Source organism: Eurosta solidaginis, chromosome 2 (assembly GCF_040869045.1).
Source record: "Eurosta solidaginis isolate ZX-2024a chromosome 2, ASM4086904v1, whole genome shotgun sequence".
NCBI classification, from domain to species: Eukaryota; Metazoa; Arthropoda; class Insecta; order Diptera; family Tephritidae; genus Eurosta; species Eurosta solidaginis.
The window spans coordinates 296,527,745-296,550,538 of record NC_090320.1 but is presented as its reverse complement, the minus strand read 5'-3'; the positions used below and the strand labels follow the sequence as shown (position 1 = coordinate 296,550,538).

The window sequence follows — 22,794 nt, the reverse complement described above, 5'->3', positions numbered from 1 at the left end:
CATTTAGGGACACTTCCGGGATCATTTTAGGTCTCTTCGAAACCGGTAATTCAGCACACATGGCCGTGGATTTACGGCAAATTATTCGTAATTAAAATTCGGTATGTTTTATCTTTAATATATCACAGCTTTTTCGTTCTATTTTTAAATGAATCCTGTAACGAACTATTACAACTATAATTAAAATTTTTGTAATATTTTAACCAACTAAATACCCGAAAAAGCAACTCTGCTTTCATTTAAAAACTTCTTTTTGGTTTTAGCTAATTGTAGTTTCACTCCTTTGTTCTATGAGTAGTAATTCTTTCACCCCTGTCATATCAATTAATTTAACTTAGAAACAAAATGTATTTTTTTTAATTCGAAAAAAGTGTATTGTACTATTCATGTAAGCGTGCCCATCAGCTCAGTTAGTTCTTTTTTTTTACTGTATTAAAAAATAAAATACATTGACAGAGAAAATTTTTAAACAGACAACTTGATAAGCAGGCTAACGTGAATAGCACATATATTTTATTTTTTCCTTGCGGACGGGGCCGCGGGTAAAGGCTAGTTTTTTCATAAACTCCAGTATCAAAACTGAGCATCAATATGGTTTATTTATATTAAAAAGTAAGCCAAATTTCACTTCCTTCCGTGTTCGCCTTAGGAAATGTGAAGGGACCGCATTTTCACATTGCACTGTTGTTGCAGAAACCTAAGTAAAATGATCCAGATATGCATAGTTACGGTCACATGAGTACCATTGCAAATTGAGCGTTCTTTTTGATGCAGCAGACATTAATTTTGGTACGCTACAGCTGACCCAGCATATAATTTATAGATATGGAGTTGTAGACTTCCTGGTAATTGTTGTTAAAGTACAGGTAAAAGTTGTTATATACTTCGAATTATTTCAGCAGACATGAAGTGCGTTTCTATTGGCATCAAACTGGCAACCTCACTGCTGCCTAATGATCAGCATATTCACTACCTCTTCATAGACTAATTCAAATGTTACTTTACATTGCTTAAGCATACGAACAAATTCTCTTCAACCCTTTTATTTCATATTTTTTCCATTTTTAGTTTAATTACTCGTATTTATCTTCGAGCAACCATAAATATCATTGTGGACAAAAAGTGTGATATTTTATCCGTCATCTGCCTGACAGGATGTTCAAGATGGCTACTTTTTAGCGTTTTGGCAGCGTTTTGACAGGATGTTCAATATGGCGACGCATAGCGCCGGCTATCTTCAGTGGGTGGTAGAAAGGGATACAGGATGAGACCACGATGGTCACATTAAGAATCAGGTGATCCATTATATTTGTAATTTTGACGTCTATGCCGAAGATATCACAATTGTCTTATCCACAATGATATTCTGATTGAATTTATACGAAAAAAACTTTCGTTATCTTCATATTCTCATGTTTCCTTCATTAACTCAATTTTTTTTTTTCACCAAAAATTATGAGATTAAGTATTCTTTCTTCAAATTGTTTCATGACTTAATTTAGTCAATTTATTTTTTGAAATATCTTATTCTCATTTTAAATAAATTTTTTTATATATATCTTGTATTCTTTTTTTGTTCACCCCGCTACTACTATTTATACAATGGAATTTTTTAAAACATGATGTGACATACAACACTATTTTTATTATATAAAATAAAGATGTCACTAACTATTCTCTAAGTAATGATATTGTAGACATGTAAAATTAACCTATCGAATATGTACATACGCTAATGAGAATAATGAAATAAATAATAATCTAATCTAATCTAAAGTAAAAAAACTTACTTCTTGGGTCCATCATTGCCAGTATTGCAACGTCCTTGTACCAAAAATAATGAGCCACGATCGGCATTCAATAATATTGACACATTCTGCAGGATTTTATGACACAATGTACGCACTTCGAGCTCGTTACAGATATCCTTTACCTAATTTGCAATGATTTTTGCATAGCAGCCCACGAACGTCAATGAATTTTATTCATACACAAAAGGCATGTGCGATACACACACACACACACAGATAAAAACGCATACAAAGTAGCATGTGTGTGAAATTCATTGTTGACATTGTTGGCGTTGTTGTTGATGGTTGATGGGATGTTGTGATATCGAAAATGTGGAGCAAACAAAGATCCAATGTGTTTATTCACAAGCAACACAATGCCGTTGCCACAAGCCAAATCAGTAAAAATGTTGCAAATGCATGAAAGAGAGAAGAATGGGAGAAATGGAAAGCAAGAGAAAGAATGGAAAATTAAAAATGTTGCAAATATGTAAGTATGCTAATTGGTATTTGTTCAATAATGTGTGAAGCAAAATTGCCTCACTTTTAATTATCAATTAACATGTGCAAATAAGTATATAATAATAACGGAGAAACACAGGCGAAGGTTTATCGATAAATAAATTATGCGAACTGTATTGTGGCGCTAATTGCTTGTTTAATTGAAATTCTGCAATTTAAATATACTTTTGATAAACAAAGGTTTTTTTCGTCTACTCGTAATGTTGTTATAAATAAATTTACCCTCCGCCTTCCATATCCTACCAGTCATTTCATAATAATAATTATTCTTTTTCAAAGTATTAAGCTAATCCCTAATTCGGCTAGGGAAAAGATTCACGAGGGTTAGGGTGATCACTCAAGACGTATAAAGATGGATCGGATAAAATCGGACCTGATTTTGAGGTGTCCCCAAAACATACGGGTTTTCGGCAAAACTAAATTTACCAAGAACTTTACCTTGTGCTACTTTTTTCATAGTAAAGTTTTTTCTTTTCGAAACAAAACAGCATCCCAAAAAGTTACAGCAAATGGTAAACAAGTTTTTTGTAGGCCCCAACAAAATAGTTCCCAACAAACAATGTTGGTATATGCCTGGTTGAATCATGCAAAAAATTGTTGCTCTAACGTGAGTTTTTCGACTTTCCTGAAGAAATCAAGCCATGATGGTCGCAAATACTCGCTCACCTCGTTTAAGGCCATTTCGAAGCAACAATAGACGAATTCGTGTGCTGTTAAATTATAAATTTTTACATATTTGAACAAACTTTGGTAATAAAAACGCGTTCCACTTTATTACTTCACGGAAAAAGTTCTTGAAATCTAAAGGCTTTGAAATCGAAAAATATAGCCCTTTAGGCTTTTATTGACATAAAAGGGGCTTTCGATAACACCAAATCACGCTATCGAACAAGCTATGATTGGAAATGATACAAGCCTTATGATCATTTGCTTTCCATGCTAAAGAGAAGAAAAGTCAGTCTGGATCCGGAAGGACAATGTCCAATCGCATGCAACAAGCCCTGCGCATCATACCAAGGTCTTGTAAAACCAAAAGACTGCCTATCAATCCAAATGAAACTGCCATATTGCATTTAAAATCATTGGGAAGCCAATAGTCACCAACGCTTCCTTAGTTTGGCGGCCGGAGACCACGCAAACGAAAGCAATAATAAAATTATAGATCGAAAACATGACAGGGCACATGAAAAAAAATTCACAGAAAACCCCATTTTGTTAATACGAGGCTCCTCCGCTCAGAGTTTCATGAAATTATGAAGCGTTCAATGCAGACAAAACTCTTTAGGAAACAGGGAATCTATATACTGAACCTTACTTAGAGGTCTGGTTCACAGGTGGATCAAGACTTGGTGACGGAAAAACGGGAGCTGGTATCTAAGGGCCGAACTTCAAGAGCTCGATACCAAAGGGAAGCTAAACCACTATTTTTCTGGCAAAATTCCATGCAGTACAAGTTTGAGAGAGAGAATTTCTTCGGAGAGGTTTCTGACTGTGTTACACCGACATGCAACCTTGCTTGCATTTCAGTCTTATAAAACTACTTTTAAGCTAGTGTGTGATTGCATTGTAGTTCTAAATGATCTGAGTGCCAAAAAAAAAGGTTTTATTAGGATGGGTTCCCGATCATCAGGGGGAGGAAGGTAATGAACAGGCAGCCTACCTAGCCAAGCAGGGTGCTACAGCAGAATTCAAGGGTCAAGAACTCTTCTTTGGACTAACAAAGGCACACACTAAATAAAGCATAAGTAACTGAGAAACAATGCGTTCAGACAGCACTGAATAGAATAACCTAAGCAAAGACAGGCCAAATTGTTTAAACTCCCAGCAAGGCGAATATTGGCTAAACTCATTAATCTTAGCAGATAGGACCCACGAACTCTAACACGGTACTATATGGGACAATGTATTTTACGATACCACTATAGTAAATTGAATCTTCGGATACACAAACGCCGGCTCACATTCTCTACGAATGCTTCGCTCTGGCAAGGCAGATACTCTCCCTTCTAGGTGGCCTGACTCTTAATCCCTTCGTGATGTGGAGTAAATAGCCTGAAAGTTAAAGCACCATAGATCCAAATAAAGGACGCAGCGCGTCGTGGCATAATGATAAGTATACTTCAAGAATAAGAATTCGCCCACCCTCTGGCCAACTCATACAGAGTTTTGTTCTCTTCTGTATTGCTATATCCGGATGCCGGCGAGAAATACATGCTTTGCATGTTAAAAATGGTGAAATTCTGTTAATAAATTCAAATTTCTAACTCAAACCTCAATTAACCCTTACACACCTCGTCTAAAAGTAGAAAAGTTGCTCCTCATTCATAACCCATACTCATTTTATTTTGTATAAAAATATTGCTTAGTCACATTTTATTAATTCATCGTCGAAACAATGCCTTACCAATTCAAATATGAGTTCCTTCTCATCCAACGCCTTCAGCTCGTTGCGTGACAAACGTTGTGGGCGATAATAACCCATACTGCCAATACCATGACCCGTTTGTCCATGATGATGATGATGATGATGTGGTTGATGATGATAATGATGTGCACCCATAGTATTTGTGCCATTACCAGCATTACAGTTACCACTGCCGACAGCGCCCATATTATTGCCATTACTCCCACCAATATTACTGCCATTATTTGATGAGCAATCATTCTGTGTGCCTACACTTAAAAATGTCGGTGTACCATCGATTGTATTGACAATTGGCTTTAGTAGACCGCCACGTTCAAATTCATGCGCAGATATTTTTCTGTAGAGTCATTCATAAAATATTGTACAGTTAATAGTTCATTGAGGTTCATGCGAAGTAGGTTGTGTAGTGGTGGTGGTGAGGTGATGCGATGGTTTTTGTTGTTCACGTGAGCCAACCGTGGTTGTACATTAATTTGCACAGAAACAATTGCAGATCAATGCGATAAGGAAGATATGGTAAACAAATAAACATATTAATATAATTTTAATTAATTAAAAATGTCATATTTATTGTAAGAGAAATAATTGATGATGAATGATAGTTGAGGCCGTAGGTGTTTACTTGGTGCGAATGTAAGGATGTTGCTTGAAACGTAATATTGCATTCAGTCGAGAGTTGACTTATTTGTAAAACAAAAATATTTTGAGAAGCGATATGATTTAAAATTGAATAAGCGTAAATCGATTTTCTCTCGGAATATACTGTGAAGCTAGAGCTTTGATTAAGTAGCCACTTAAACGACTACTGCCAAGAAAATTATTAACGCTCTTAAGCGCGCTTAAAACATACCACACAATTAGGATTAAATAACATACAGAATTAGTATGTACCTAAATGGCGAATAAAAGGAATAGCAACAAAAAGGCAATTCTTAGAGACCAATTGCAAAGCGAGCAGCCGCGCATTCATATGGCTGAGTGGTTAAAGGCATCTGCCTTTACACTAGTATGAATGTTGTAGATTCGAGTTCAATACTCCGCTCCCGAGAAGTTAGCTGATGAACAGGTGAAATTCAAAACCATGTCTTAGTAACCATCGCCGTTTGTAAACTTCGGAATTTTTCTCTAATATCAATAACAAAAAAAGGAGAGAAAATGTTTTCCCAAAAAATGGGGAATATTAGAATATTTCTATATCTATTGGAAAATTTTTTTCGTGGAAATTAATACGCACAATGGCTACAATAATTTACTTTTATTGTTGTATATTAGGTCGCGTCCCTCCATAAATTGTGAAAACAAAAATTTAGAAACACATTTCCTCAGAAAACTTTTTTTAAATAAATAAATATATGTAAGGCGCGATAAATTCCGCAGAAATTTTAGGCCGAGCATCTCTCCCAATTTGCGTCGTGCTCCTTTCTAATTTTTCCTATAAATTGGCGGGACGGGACCTACTTGTTTTATGCCGACTACAAATGGCATCTGCGGGGCAGATGAGTTTTCAGTGAGAGATATTCATGGCCGAAATATACTCGGAGTGCTTGCCAAACACTGCCGAGGGGCGACCGCGCTTGGAAAAACGTTCCTATAATTGCAAAAAATTGTTCTACGTTCGATTCGACCTCAAGGCACAATAATAAATTTTTTAATGATAATTATTGTTTTTTTTTTTATTTTTATTTTTCTATAATTGAAAAATTGTATTTTGTTTTTGGAATAGTAAGTAGAAAATTCTTCAGACAACCTGCCCTAGCTGCGCAGAAATGTATCTATCTAGAAAAATCCTTTATCAATTGCTTCTAAAATGTTGATGCTTTACTTAATGATTTTTTTAGAAAGCCAAAATTAAAATGTCAAAGTTCATAAGTCAAAATTCAGAAATCAAACTTCGGAATTCAAAATTCAGAAACCAAATAAATGGCAAAAAACATTTAACCCTGCACTCGATTTTAATAACCTACATCAACCTTGACTGGACTTGAAACTTGGCTCATAAGTCAGAACCCGATGACAATGCAATGTAAAAAACCAAGTAAGGAAGGCTAGATTCGGGTGTACATACACAGCTGCCAAATTACAGCTTGCAAAACTTTTAAATTACTTTCTTTTAAAAGTGGGCGGTGCCACGCCCATTGTCCAACATTTTACTATTCTGCGTGATAAGATCAACCCACCTACCAAGTTGCATCACTTTATCCGTCTTTGGTAATGAATTATCGCACTTTTTCGGTTTTTCGAAATTTTCGATAACGAAAAAGTGGGCGTGGTTATAGTCCGATTTCGTTCATTTTAAACAGCGATCTGAGATGAGTGCCCAGGAACTTACATACCACATTTCATTAATTTCAAATTTTACTCAAGTTATCGTATTTACGGACCGACGGACGGACGGACGGACATGGCTAAAGGAATTCTATTTTTCGCCCAGATAATTTTGATATATATCTATCTCGATTAGTTTATGCCATTACGGGGTACCGTTATGCGAACAAAATTAATATACTCTGTGAGCTCTGCTCAGCTGAGTATAAAAACATCCCGATAGGGTGCGCTTATATGTATTTAAAAAAAAAAAATGTATTTCCATAAAGTTAGGTATCTTGCGTTCGCATTTCAAATAACATCCCTATGTTTTAGATACTTGAAACTGGGACTAAAGTTCAATGTGTGGCTTCGTATATTTGAAAACCGTTCAAAGTATGCGCACATCCTAATACTTCATCCCATCGGCTAACAATGACTAAAATTAGCAGCACAAAGCTAAAATTAACAAAAGAAGGTTCTTACACATTCATTCAATAACCCCCTCCCATACATAAACACATAAATCTAATGAACCGTTATCAGGCCAAAGCCAAAAGGGTTAACTTACATAGCTATAAAATACATGTTTTGTGCGGTTAGCAACATAAACTCACAGACTGTTTTTATCTGCTGACACTTTTATGTCAGTCAACTGAATGGCTAAATAAATAAACAAGAATTACACAGAATTCTTTATCAACTGCACAAAGCCCCCGTTGCTTGACAGCCCCTAAATCGTGTCATTAAATGGATACCAACACAGCGGGCGTAAGTGTAAATAGAGTAATTGTCTCACATTTACAAAACAGCTATGCGGTGTTACAAAGTTGAAAAAAAAAAAAAACAATCACAAAATGTGAGGACCAACTTGAGACCACTGAACACTAGCCACAGCCAAAAAACAGAAACAATAATGAAAAAAAGAAACAAAATATTTCGAAGTGCAATGTAAAAGTGAAAAGGGGAAGATATAATACAAATTGACGCCAATAAATTATAGCAATATAACAAAAACTCAAATTGCTGACGAATTATCCAACAAGGTTGTTACTATAAAAATATGTTTTCCGTGTCGGCTCTATATTTAAGTATGTAAGTATATATGTATGTGTAGGAGTTTATTTTTAGTTCTGCCAATAATGCGATATATGCCACATCTTTGTATATCATCAATAGCCTAGTCCGTTAGTATAATAAGGATTCTAAAATAATAATAGAAGCTTTAAAAGGATTTCGTAAAACGCCTACACGTTATTGAAAAATATTGTATTTACAAACTTACAAACTTTAATAAAAAGAACAAAATGGTAACTTTACGCAAATGGAACCAAAGGAAGCTGAAAATGTGTCGTTGAACAAAAGCATAGGCTTGGTGAGTTGTGACTTTGAAATTTTAGCAATACATACTTTACAAAAGATAAAGCTCAGGGTGAGCAATTTTGAAAGCATCGCAGCAAATAAGATACTAAACATCTATAAATAACGCTCTACTCCTAAAAAAGCCTTGTTTCTTAAGAGCTACTTCCAATAGCTATTATTAAAATTCCATAATCAAAACTCACCACAATTTATATCTGTTTTTAAGGACACATTTTTCTTTGTGCTTTGATCGATTTTTATAAAGGCAGTGTTTAAAAGATATTTCACATTTTTTTTACTTCTTCTGAAACTTCAAGTTTTCAGTCTCCTGAAAATTTTTCGCAATATTCTCCCCTTTCGTACCAATTTTCTATACATCTCGATCCGTGCGCTCCCTAGGGAAATTTTTTGTAATACATATATGTGATCGCCTAAGTCGAGATAGAATGATAAATGTATGACCGTCCATATTTGGACAATTAATTTCGAATGGTATTAACGATGGCTTTACATAAGACTTAGGCTGTTATGACTTGCAACCACAGATATGGACTTCACTTTCTTTGTACTTTGGAATACGTTACAAATTTGAAGATTCCAATTGAGGCTCAGAAAGTTACAATTGAGGTTTAGAACTTTTTGAACTAAAACTGAAAAAAGTGTAGTTTTTCAGGACGTTACATCAAGCAAGATTTCAAATCACATGATAATTTGTTTATTATCTCGACCCGTGCGCTACTCAACGGTTTTTTTTTTTTGCCTACTTTGTTTGCATTGTCAAAATGCCCTGTACTCAATATGAAGCTTCAAGTTTCCAACTCCAATGGAAGTAACTTGAAAATCGATCGCAAGATTCCACATTTATAAATAAATATCTCTAAATATCTTGAACCCTGTCTCATCTAGAACATTTTTTTATACAAAATATTACATCTTATTAGAGCCATAAGATAGGTTTTCTGGAAGCGCCTTAAAATTTTTAAGCAAATATTTTTTCTCCATATTGCATTTTCACCGTATTCGTCGCAAGATTCCACATGTACTAAATGGATTTTCTAAATATGTTAAATATTTATCTAACAATCTAGAAAACATTTTTATCCCAAATATAACACATCAATAGGAGCAAGTTTAGGTATTTTGGTTATCGGAAAGTTAAATAAAACTCGAAAGCGAAATTAATCGGCTTCAGTACTCTACCTCCCTATGAAGTTACAAGTGGATTGCAAGATTCCCCTTTTTCCATAAACTCGCGAACAAAAATGAAATGAAACAAATGTAAAGGAAGTAAAATAAACTTACCGCACAGGTGTTGTTGCTCCGGAACCGCCACGTGATGAGCAACTCTGACCGTTGGGATATGTAGGAGAGCCTGCCAGAGAGACATCATTGCCGGCTGAGGTGGCATGCGAAACTAGCCAGGCATCAACAACTTGACGTGTGGCCTTTCTGCAAGTAGAAAATAAAAAAATCCTCTCAGTAAATATGTAAGTAAGAGTTAATTAAAGCAGTCGTCTGTTAAACTATAAAGAAAAGTGAACTTCCATTCCCATTTCACGAACAATTACAGTGAATTTTTTCCGTTTTTGAGCTTGGGTAAATATTTAAAAAAAAACGTAACTACACGCATCGATAAAGATGTGTAAACATACAGATGTACGTCTAGAACGTCAATACTTGGGGATAAAGTAAAACCGCAACAGAGGCAACTTTACTAGAAACCAATTGATAACAAGTCGATACATTTTTGAAAACATAGATAACTTTCCAATAAATTATCGATAACTTTTCGGTAACAAATGGGTACTTTTTCGATGAGAACTGATAAGTCGTCGGTAAAATATCGATGGCTTTTGTTGTTAAAATCAATTTTATAAATTACGATAACAAGCGGGTATATCGCCGATAAGAAGTGGATAACATACCTTTGACCCGTTGATAATAAATCGATACCTCAACGATGATATCGTAAAACTTAGATAACATATTAACAATAAACCATCCGGCTCCGGGTTTGGTTTTGACTTCTAAACATTCCTACCGTTAATCTCTATTTTTCCCCTTTTCTTTTTTACCATTCTTTTCCTACATTTTCCTTTATTTTCTTTCCCTTCCTTCCTCTTCACTCCACTCCTTTCCTCTCCTTTCCTTTCCTTGCCTTTCTTTCCTTTCCATTTATTTCCTTTCCTTTCCTTTCGTTTCCTTTCCTTTTCTTTCTTTCCTTTCCTTTCATTTCCTTTCCTTTCCTCAACCCTTCCCTTCTCTTCCTTTCTCTTCTCTTCCGTTCCTTTCTTTACTTGCCTTGTTAGCTGCTTTCGACCATATCAACTCTACAATGTATAGACTACAGTGTATAGACTAAACTTACGCTTACGTTCTGTATTCTCCCATACATTATTTATACATCAAAAATTTGGTCCTATACCCAAGAATATTGCTTGAACCCAGCTTATAATACACTATCATGTATACATTTAGTTTAGAGCCAGCCATCTTATCGCATAAATGTCGCTCATTCGCCTAGTCGCACCATACCACTTGCATACAACACGCTAGCCATACACAACTAGGCTAACGGATATCATTCTCTCTTCCAATTATTGGAAACCAAATAATGTCGTTATACTCTCTTTACTGACTCATTAAGCATACATCAAAGTTCAGCGCTCCGTCCAAGCGAAATCTGCATGTAACTAAATTACAGAGCATTTGCTGTTTCATTCTGAGAAATGTTGACTACTCCAATTAATCTTAGTAAAGAAAACTTAAGTACACAGTATACGCTCTTGAACAACATATATGTATTTGCATGTATATGTTTTTGTTTACTATGTTTGTTTAAAAATTAGCTACGAAATCTAAAAGCAATCTTCAATTGCTCTAACTGACTCGCTTTAAGTGGCACCAAATTAAATTTTGCTTATTGCAATTTCCTGTGAAATAGCACTGCAAAAACAAAGCAGATAATCTTTTAGAAAATAACTTTTTTTTGTGATTTCCTCTGCTTGCTGAAGCATTTCTATAAGTTGCTAACATATGTATCTGTAGAAAAAGTGTGAGATCGTTACGCAAATCCACAGTTTCGCACTACAGTTTTAATGACTACCTCCGAACTTGTTTATGTTTATGTTTAAGGGCAGCGAATATCTCGGAACCACCACAGTGCAAAAATCGGAGCAGATACAATAAAATACGGGTAACACCGAACCGTGCTCACCTCGTTTCAAGCATGGGGGCGCTGTAAATTGTTTACTGCAAGGTGAGGGAGAAGCGCCCACCACACCAATAAATCGTTGGCAACGGCAGCGGAGTAGCCGTACTGCAACTAATGGTTGATCTTCAGAGAATGGAAAGGATTTAAACGATATGCCTATACCGCAGAATTAAATACTACCTGTGTCAAACATTCTTCGCATATTCTATAACGAAGAATAGAATAATAGAATAGACTTTTGGCGAATTTTTGCCGAACAGTGTCATCAATAGTTTGGCGTGCCGAGGTGACCGATCGGATGTGATCATCATAGAAAAAGATGGCTCACGCTCGGAGTGCTTGCCAAATACTGCCGAGGGGCGACTCTGCTTAGAAAAATTTTCTTCAAATTGAAAAACCTTTTTTTTTTTAATTTTGATATTGCCTTGCCCGGGCGCGAACCCAGGATCTACTATATTTAATCCCTTTCCGTTTTTTACCTTTAAATTTTCTATAAGAATATGTATAGCTAGTGGTTTTGTTTACTAAGGGTTAGAGCTCTGGTACACTTTTTATAAAAAGAAAAATTTTTAAATTCGCACCTCTAAGAAGTAAAATAGAAATATTAAATTTTTACAGGCTTTCTTTTTGGATGCCCTGAACAATATTTCCACTATACCAAAAGGACAACATTTATTTTATTTTTCGCCCACCCTCATAACCATTGGTATTTACTTCCTTGTTCATCTATATATATAAAATAGGATGTATGTATGTATGTATGTATGTATGTATGTTTGTATGTTTGTATGAGGCTTATGGACTCCGAAACTACCACGCCGATTTTATTAAAATTTTCAGGATAACTTAGTAGCAACCCGGAGAGTGTTTGTGAAAAGTTTTTTTTCCGGGAAGTGGACCAGGGACCGATTTATTCTAAACTATCGTATATATGGCTCGATTTGTCTGAAATTTGGTATGTAGGTAGCGTTATATCTAGAATAAAATGTCGGATAATTTTTCTACCGGGAAGTGGACCAGGATACATATTGGTGACTAGGGTCTAGAGATATAGGACAAAAGTGGACCCGGGCGCCCCTAGAATGTGTTTATACAGTATGGATATCATATGAAAGCTGCTGATGAGTGCTTTAGTACAGGTAGTTTTCATACTTATTGGTGACTAGGGTCTCGAGATATAGGCCAAAACGTGGACCCGGGCACCCCTAGAATGTGTTTATACAATATGGATATCAAATGAAAGCTGTTGATGAGTGCTTTAGTACAGGGTAGTTTTCATACCTATCCGTAACTAGGGTCTCCAGATATAGGCCAAAACGTGGACCCGGGCACCCTGGGTTTATACAATATGGACATCAAATGAAAGCTGTTGTTAAGTGCTTTAATACAGGGTCGTTTTCATACCTATTGGTGACTAGGATCTCGATATATAGGCCAAAACATGGACCCGGATACCCCTAGAATGTGTGTGTATTTTGGATATCAAAAGAAATCTTTTGCTGAGAGCTTTTAAGTTATTTTCATTGTGATATTCGATTTAATCGTATCAACCTGGCAAAACTGATAAATATGCATTTGAAGCCGAAATAAAGACATGAATTAATAATACCCACATACATTTTTACATACGTCCTATTCGATATGCCTGAAATTTGGTATATACATTTTCCTATATTAGTATTTACGATGCTTTTTTCCGGGAAGTAGACCAGAGACGGACTGGGTTGGGATTAGGACTGGGGCTGGCAATAAGATATGAAGAAGAATGAGAAAAATTTGAGAGAAGAGAAAAGAGAGAAGGAGAAGGGACGAGGGCAGAGTTAGACGGAAAAAGCTTAATAAAATGTATGCAGATATACCAAATTTAGGACAGAACAACGTCTGCCGGGTCTGCTAGTAACAAATAAAATAGGTGTACAGCACTCTTATAATTGGAAATTTGTATGGAAACGTAATTTTGAAATGCTTTACAAGCCTTTATTTTTTATGCTAGTAACATAAACTTTTACAATTTCTTAAAATAAATTAGAAATTTCTTTAACATATAGCCTGACAAGGGTCAAAAACGAACGCTAGTAATAAATCAATTTAAGTAAGTAAAGAGGTAAAATATATATTTGCCTAACAAATAACCAACCTCTGAAGCAGTTGAAAGTATTTCGAAGAGTCATTCTTAAAGAATTTTTATCATTGAAATATTTTTACTTATATTTTTCTACTCAAGTAAGATCAAGCAAAATGGAGGGTAAAATGTCAAGTATCTAAATGCAGGTATAACGAGATTGTAACAAATTTCTAATTTTGTGTATTTTTATATTGTAATGAATACAAATTTATAGCGAAAGGACGAAAATAAACGCCTTTAATAATGTGGAGGAGTAAGCAGAAAAAACTAACCAAATTTCTAGCATTAATTATGTGAGTATTGTTCTACTTTCATACTGCACAGGTGACCTTTGCCACATATCACCGGCTTGGGTAAATCTTTGTATGTTGGAAAAATTTTCGATAACAAATCACAACATGACAACAAACATTATTACAAAATCAATAAATAATGCAACATAATAAACAACAAAATATTTAAAAAAAAATATTCACGCATACATATACATTTGCCAAAGTTATATTTACTTTTATCAGAATTGGAAAAATATACATACATATGTACATGCAAATATTTTGCCAATACATCAAGGATGTCACAAACATACAGATGTATCTATCTGGTTATGCATTTTAAACCCGCACAAAGGTTAGGTTAGGTTAGAGTGGCCACCGATGCGAGCACCATTGCTCTTAAGCCCAAAAAGGTCCCATTGTGATACCACGTCGATTCAACAAATTCCAGGAATTTCTTAGGTTCCAACTTAGCCAGATAACAAAGATCGTCAAAGAAGGTAGATCCCAGATATTTCTTCCTCAATCGCACAGAAAATGCTTGACGGTTTCTATCCCCGCTTCCTCTTTGCAGCTTCTGCAATAATCTTTATAGGCAGCACCCAGCCGTTGTGCATGCTCCCCATTGCTATGTGGCCGGTTATAAGACTAACCACCAGAGCCATACCCCCCCCCCCCCCCCATCCCCAAGAAGAAGGAGACTTCTTGTGCGTTTCGCATCCCATTCAGGCCACACGAGCTATGGAGCAAAACAAAACAACAAGTAAGGGTGCTTAATTGGGGTGTAACGAACAATATATACTCAGCGCGAATTTCAATTGTACAGTTTATTTTAGATAAATTACTTTTTCGAACTTCGTTACGAGGGATTAATTTTTTGTTTTTGATGCTCTAGAATTTTTGTGTAATGCTTGTGCAAAATAGAGGCGTGGCACCGCCCATTTAAAAAAATTTCTCCCAATTTCATTTCACAATAAAATTTGGTAAGTGAAATATCATTGATACACAACTATTTTTGGCTAAGATAAAGCTTATTATTCTAGTCGACGACTCTTTTAAACATCTTTCATATAAAAGTGGGCGTGATTCTTGCCCAATCCCGTCAATTTTTACTGGAAATATTTCTTGTTATAAAGAAAGTATGTATTCCTAATTTTATAACGACATGTTAATTTTTTTTCGAGTGAAGGCTCCCGAAACATAGAAAATTGCTTAGTCAAAAAAGGAGCAGTGCCACGCCCATTTAAAATTGTTTTATTTTTTTCTAACTTTTTGCTATAATTCCATTTATAAAGTAAAATTCTATTGATATTAAGCTCCCTTTCGCAAATGTATACCTAATTATATTCGTCCACGGCCCTTTCAGAAATCTTTTATATAAAAGTGGGTGTGATCCTCAACCGATTTCGTTAATTTTTCTTCGAAGCATTCGCTTTAGTAAAGGCAATTTTGTTATGATAGGTTTAATGGTTTTCGATTTAAATAAATAAATAAATGCAAGGCGCGATAACCTCCGAAGAGATCTAAGGCCGAGCTTCTCTTCCAATTTGCGTCGTGCTCCTCTTGATTTTTCCCTACAAATTGGCCGGACCGGACCTACATGTTTTATGCCGACTCCGAACGGCATCTGCAAGGCAGATGAGTTTTCACTGAGAGCTTTTCATGGCAGAAATACACCCGGAGCGCTTGCCAAACACTGCCGAGGGGCGACCCCGCTTAGAAAAATGTTCTTCTAATTTAAAAACCTTATTTCTAAAATTTTGATGTTGCTTTGCCCGGGGTGCGAACCCAGGGCATACGGTGTGGTAGGCGGAGCACGCTACCATCACACCACGGTGGCCGCCACGGTTTTCGATTTATGATTAATAATATTTGTAAATTCGATTTTATCTCAAGTGGGCGGTGCCACGCACATTTTCAAAATGTTTTCAAATTTTTTTCAAGAGTCTGAATACCAGACCGCACATGAAATTTAAGCATTTTAGATGTTTTTTTTACTAAATAATTACGTTTTTTGTATTTCCAAAATGTTGTATGTATAAAAAGTGGGCGTGGTTGTCATTCGATTTTGCTCATTTCAAGTAGCGATAGGAGATAAGTTCCCGGAAATCCATATACAAAACTTCATTAAGATATCTCAATACTAACTCAATTTATCGTGTGCACAGACAGACGGATGCACGGATGGACATGGCTTAATCAATTCGTATTTTCATCCTGAGTATTTTGATATATCGAAGCCTATATTTATCTCGATTCGCTTATGGCGTTACGACCAACAGTTATGTTACCAAAGTTAATATACTCTGTGTGCAAACAACGCTGAGGACAAAAACTCTATGCAGAAACCCTAATTCTGGAAGCGGTTATCCCAAAATTTTAAAAGCAACAATTTGTTTGTTTGTTTTTTTTTTTTTACTTTGACACTATAGGTCTTTCTGGGTACTGCGGTTTTATTGGAATTCATCCAGTATGCACTTTTCAAAAACTGTATGTGTGTGCGTGTTAAAATGTTTGTAATGCTATTATGGTGCAGGAGATAATGTTGTTGTTTTCCATTGTATAACAAATATTTTTGTTGGCAAGTCCATTATTCACTTTTGCAATTATATAAACTAGTTTTACAGTTTGACTTAACAACAACTAGTGAACTGATAGTCGTTTTGAAACTTTTGTTTACTTTTACTTTTGCAAATTTATGTTGCTCATACGCCACGTAGCCACATATATTTGCTGAGTACGAAAGTGCCTTTGTTTGCATAGCGGGCAAGTTAGAATATAATAGAAATGGCTATATTTCGTTAAAACTAAAGTCATAACTCATTGAAAAGGAGCAAAGGCAATAAAGTGAAAATCTCAACTTTTCAAGTTAGGCATAATACTGAGTTCTGTAAGGCATGTAGAAATGATGTCATAACAATGCCGCTTCTGATTTATTGGTGTTGTAAAAGCATATCTCCAAAGTACAAGATAACCGCACTGCAACCGTAAGTTGAAAAAGTTTTTTCAAAAAAAAAAAAAATGCATGAGTACCAACTACTCGTGAAATTAGATTTGTTAACACTCGTATGTCTATAAAAATAATTTTTTTAACTACAGCTCGCTCCGGGGTTCAAGTTAAGTCCCAGCAGAAGTAACTTTACCAGAAAACAATGATTTGAACTTTTTGAGCAGAGCTTGATTTTGGCTACAACCGATTATCGGCTTCTTATCGTCAATTTATTGATTTCATATCGACTTTTTACCGAAGGGTTACGAACACGATATCGATGTTAAATTGAAGTTTTATCGATATGTAGTCGATAACAAGCCACTAAAAAATTAGTAATACCTCGAGAAAAATAGATTTCGCCGTAACTTCGATCACTTTTTGATAACAAAAAGATAGCTTTGCCATAAAAAACCGATGAAAATCCGAAAACAAATACATAACTTTCGATAATATTTTCATAAAATCTCCATAAATTTTCAATAAGTAATCGCTAAGTTTTTGAATATAAATCTATAACATATTGACAACTTTTTGATAAAAAGTCGATAAAAACGAAACATGATGAATCAGTGTTTCAAATTGCTAACATTCTGATAACAAACCAAAAGCAAATTTTAGAACAAATCTATAGCTTTTCGATAAATATTCTATAACTTTTTGATAATAAACCGGTAAAGTTTTATATCTAAAACTTACCGCAAACCTTTGCTATCTATAGCTTATGCATTAGGCCGGGTCGATTTGTGGGGACGCAAAAAAATCGCCCATTGCTCTGTTAAAATCATATTCTTGGGATCAAAATAAGAAACTTTGCCGAAGGAACCATACCTCTAAAACGAATTCTGATGTCCCCCCTTTGGGTCGTAGGGGCAAATTTTGAAAAATCCCACTTCGAAATGCCTATGTTTTTTCTTTTTGGAGTTTATTTTTCTCTTTAGAAATTTATTTAGTCAGAACATATGTAAATGAAAAAATGAATTTAACTTAGTAATAGAAAAGAAATTAAAAAAAATCATTAGAAATTAGCATTTTTACAACCCCCTTTTAAAACCAAGGCCTCACTGTGATGCATTTGCATGTCGTAAACATAGTTGTGTGGGTTTTTTATTCAACCGTTTTAAAAAATGAAGGTATCACTGTGACACAATTGCATATCGTAAAATTGCTTGTGTTGTTTTTTTTAAGCCACCACAAGACACAGCAGGTAGAATTGAAATTGCCCCTACCCAAAAGTTCGACCCAAAGGAGGGAACATCAGAATTCGTTTTAGAGGTATGGTTCCTTCGGCAAAGTTTCTTATTTTGATCCCTAGAATACGATTTTCATAGAGCAATGAGCGATTTTTAAATCGACCCGCCCTATTATGCATACATTCTCGATGCCCCGTTAGCAACTACACTCTAAAGCAAAAACCGTAAATTCAATACCAAAATGGTAGGCAACACTTTAACCACTATACATGTGTAATATTAAACATCTTTATTTTTACAAATCTCTTGTTGAATTATACGAAAAAAATGTGTAATACTTTACACACAATATGCCTAAAATTGTACGTACCAGTTGCTATATTTACACCCTAAGGGCGCGAAATGTTTTAAAATATGTGAACATACTTCATGTATGCTTGTAGCGAAAAAGTCAGAAGAAGCATTCGAGCAAATGATGTGGTACACAGTGGTGACACCTACAACTACGGCGTCTTTAGCAGAACGAATTTTTGGAAAATGGACTGTATAGACATTTTATCTTGAAACTTTTTATTTCATTTTGGAAACAAATATTCAAACAAATTGGAACTCAGTTCCCTATGCTCATATAAATGCAAATGATAACTGGTTAATCCCCCAGAGGATTAGGGGGTCAGAATATACCCGCGGTAGGTATGCCTGTCGTAAGAGGCGACTAAAATACCAGATTCAAGGGGCTGTGTAGCGCAACCCTTCAGGATACCAGCGCAATATACAGCTTCTCCAAACCCAATTGTCAACCTCACCTATCCGCGGCGAATCCTGCTTCACTAACAGACGAGGCTCCGGCGACCCCAAGCTCCTCATGGAACCTGGGGTGGGGAGGGAGGGACGGCCTGAAGGTTTAATGTGGCCATATAAATCGTTCCCGAGATGGTCGGGCTAGCACCTTAATGGTGCTGTGTTGCCGGAGCCTAACGGATCTGTATCCGGCAAAGGACAATCACATCGATAACACTCCCCAAAGCCTTCGGGGAGCAACCTTATCTCTACAATAACAACAACAACATAACTGGTTAATTTGCAGAACTGCTTTGCACACACTTTACACACAAACATTTCCAATATATTTGTAAAGCTTATTCACTTATTTATAACTATATTTTAAAGCTTATTTGCTTTCTTCCACCACGAGGCGACAAACGCGACGATTTCACAGAAAATGAAAATTTACAGTTACCTGAAGCAAAATACGATAATAAGTGGCCGAAATTTACACATTGTTGTGTGAAATTACAAAGCATGTATACTTTTGCACACTTCTTGTTAAAACTACGTGCTTTTCGGGTGTAAATGAAAATATTACACGTTTTTATACCTTTCATGAACATGAAATGGTATATTAACTTTGGTCCGATGTTTGTAACGTTGAGAAATATAGAAGATAGACTCACCATTAAGTATACCGAATTGATCAGGGCGACGAACTGAGTTGATAAAGCCATGTCCGTCTGTCCATCTGTCTGTCTGTTTTAACGCAAACTATTCCCTCAAATTTTGAGATATCGCAATGAAGTTTCGCACAAGGATGTATTTTTGAATTTTATTAGACATTTGTCGGATCCGGTAGAATCGGACCACTATAACATATATCTCCCATACAACCGATCGTTCAGATAAGACGGTTTTGGTCATTCCTGCCGCAATTAAGAAAGTATAAACGTGAAATTAGGTGATATATATTCTAATATATCATAGAAGATATCGTGAGAAAATCACTTTGATCGGAGCAATATATAGTATATATCCACTACAGCCGATCGTTCAGATAGAAAGATTTTTGGCAATTTCTCCCTTAATTTCCAATATAAAAACGTTAACCTTGGTGATATTTATTCTAATATATCATAGAAGATTTCATGAAAAACTCATTTCGATCGGAGTTATATATAATATATATCCCATACAACCGATCGTTCAGATAGAAAGATTTTTAGCCATTTCTCCCTTAATTTCCAATATAAAAACGTTAAACCTGGTGATATTTATTCTAATATATCATAGAAGATTTCCTGAAAAAAGCACTTCGATCGGAGCTATATATAATATATATCCTATACAGCCGATCGTTCAGATTAGGGGATTTTTTGCCAATTTTTATTTTATGTTTATCTTAAAAATCGTTTAGGTATGTACATCTGTTCACTATATATTTCTTATCTTATGCATCCGATTATTTGGAGATTACGAACGGGATAAGATTATTGTTCAGCCCCATTCATGAAAGGTATGAAGTCTTCGGCACAGCCGAAGACAGTCCCGTCCTTACTTGTTTTATATTAATATCATCCATTTTTTTATTATCAACATAAACACGTACAAAAAATAGACATTTTTACACCAAAAAATTATTTCAACAGGAATTTACCCCCATTTTAATCTTAATTTCATACAAAAGTTTTAGAGTGTAAGCAGAATTCGCCACGGGTAGATGAGGTTGACACATGAGTTGGAGAAGCTATACACAATATGCGCTTGAAAAAGCTGCGCTGCGTTGTCCATTAAATTCCCTCCAATTGGAGTTTTCTGTATTTTTCTAACAAATCGTCGGGACGCTAACTGTTGTAAGAGCCAAATTAAATTCACATACCAGAAACTCGAAAAAAATTGTTTCCGAAGCAGTTGGGCTCATAATAGAAGGCTATGCGTGCCAGATTCACACTCCACGAAAAATTGTCCATATCAGCAACAGGTCCCTAACTTTTGTTTAGAGTTTTTGCGGTTATAATAACAACAGTATCCTCTAAAAGTCACTTATCATACCATTGACACCATGGAAGAAGTTGAAAGCATCTATGATATATATCTATATATAAATATTTCTTCAAGTGATGACCATAAAGTGTTGAGGCGGTTACAGAACATATGTTTTCTCTTTAATTGGTCTCTTTAAATACCATTGATAGCTATAATATGAAAATTTGACATCCACTTATATATGTAAGATCTTGAGAAGCTTTATTGTTCTTTTAATATCATTTTGATCTCTGCAGACGTTTCCACATGATTGCATTTTCGGAGTTTGAGAAAACCAAAGCAAACTATGAGGACCTAGTGAAAACTAGTGAAAACTTTTTCACAGCGCAAAATTTAAAAAGAATTGTGAAACTTGTCAAGATCAAAAGAATTACATATCAATTTTACAAAAACCGATTTGACTTTAAACCGATGAGTTTCCAAAATGGTGTAAAGTTTTTTTTATGACAACAAAATTCGAGCTCCCCCCCCCCCCCCCTCCCCCACCCATGATACAAAAAATGCCTTCGAAATATTTTAATACGAAATATCAGCCTAGAAAAGAAGGTTTTTAATAATTTTTTCGAGCTCCCGACAATTGTTTTGGTGGAAGAAATATGGATCGAAGTATGCAAAGCAAGGAAATAGAGCCTTCTTAAGAGTGCTTACGTTTGCTCAGAACATTTTGACAAAACATACACGTTTGTCAGTTGCTTGCTCAAAGGAGGTCATTATAAACCGACACCGCAATTTCTTGACAAATTTACTACAAATCCACAGTTTATTTTTTTTATTTTTTTATTTATTGTATAATTCAAGCATTGCGCTTTAGGAGGGAATTGTTAAATAATTTTTTAGGGAGAACATTACCCTGTGGATCTGCAAGTTAGCCACTAGTTATGAGAGTATTTTGCCCGTTGTACCAGGGGTCACCTTGGGGCAGCCCCGCCTATACACATCTGTGCCCTTTTAGCATTAAAAAAGATGTGCAGACTTTGGAGGTAAACTTTTTTTCAAACATGCCTTAAGAAATATCCACTGTAGGGGCATAATAATAGATAACAGAAGAACAGGATTTTTCGTGTATTTTTTTTCTGTCTAGGGGTCAAGCTGCCATATAGATATGAGTCATTAACCAACGTATGAGTCATTATCCACTATTTTTCTATAAAATTGCATATTTTACTGTATTATCAATCGATATATATGCACATTAATCGCACTAAAAGCATATTATTATTGTCTCATATGACCATTGCGTTTTCATCCTAAAGGAAATTTCTATCTCGAAAACCCACAATTTCGTCTTAAACAGTAACGGTATGGCAACGCTTCTTGCAAAACAACAAACATTATGCAACTTCAAAAATCGCCAAATACGTCAAAAAATTTTGAGTGGAACTACCTTCTTTTTTGTATCATGCACCCCCCATAATTTACCATCTTATACCACCCATAAAATCCTTCATATATTTATATTTATTAAATCTTATCTACTAAAGTAGTACTTGCCACAACATATGTTTGCATTTGTGCTTAAGCGGTATTAAAATTTTTATTAGCTTTTTTTATTATTGCAGCAAATGAGTTTGCCCGACATGCTAAAAGAGCTTAGCTTAATCGCTGTGCAAGGCCGATTACTCACTGGATATACGCATAGAGTTCTTGCAGCACAAAACACGCATTTTCCTACATACGTCAATTCCACTATATTCAACTCTTTAGCGCTTTATTTGCTGTTGTTTTTTTTTTTCAAGTTGTGAACTTAAACCATATGCCTTCCTATATATGAATATTTA

At 35.3% G+C, this 22,794-nt stretch overlaps 1 protein-coding gene across 9 annotated transcripts in view; it reads right to left on the bottom strand.

The window, feature by feature from the left end:
- Pde11 (Phosphodiesterase 11) overlaps nucleotides 1–22,794 on the bottom strand; it is a 251,591-nt gene that overhangs the window by 25,329 nt on the left and 203,468 nt on the right. For all 9 annotated transcript variants that reach the window (XM_067768642.1, XM_067768644.1, XM_067768645.1 and 6 more), the window contains 3 exons: nucleotides 9,706–9,852; nucleotides 4,717–5,074; nucleotides 1,791–1,933 (listed from right to left, as the gene is read on the bottom strand). In XM_067768642.1, the coding sequence (XP_067624743.1) occupies nucleotides 1,791–1,933; nucleotides 4,717–5,074; nucleotides 9,706–9,852 (648 nt within the window). The remainder of the gene's footprint in view (nucleotides 1–1,790; nucleotides 1,934–4,716; nucleotides 5,075–9,705; nucleotides 9,853–22,794) is intronic.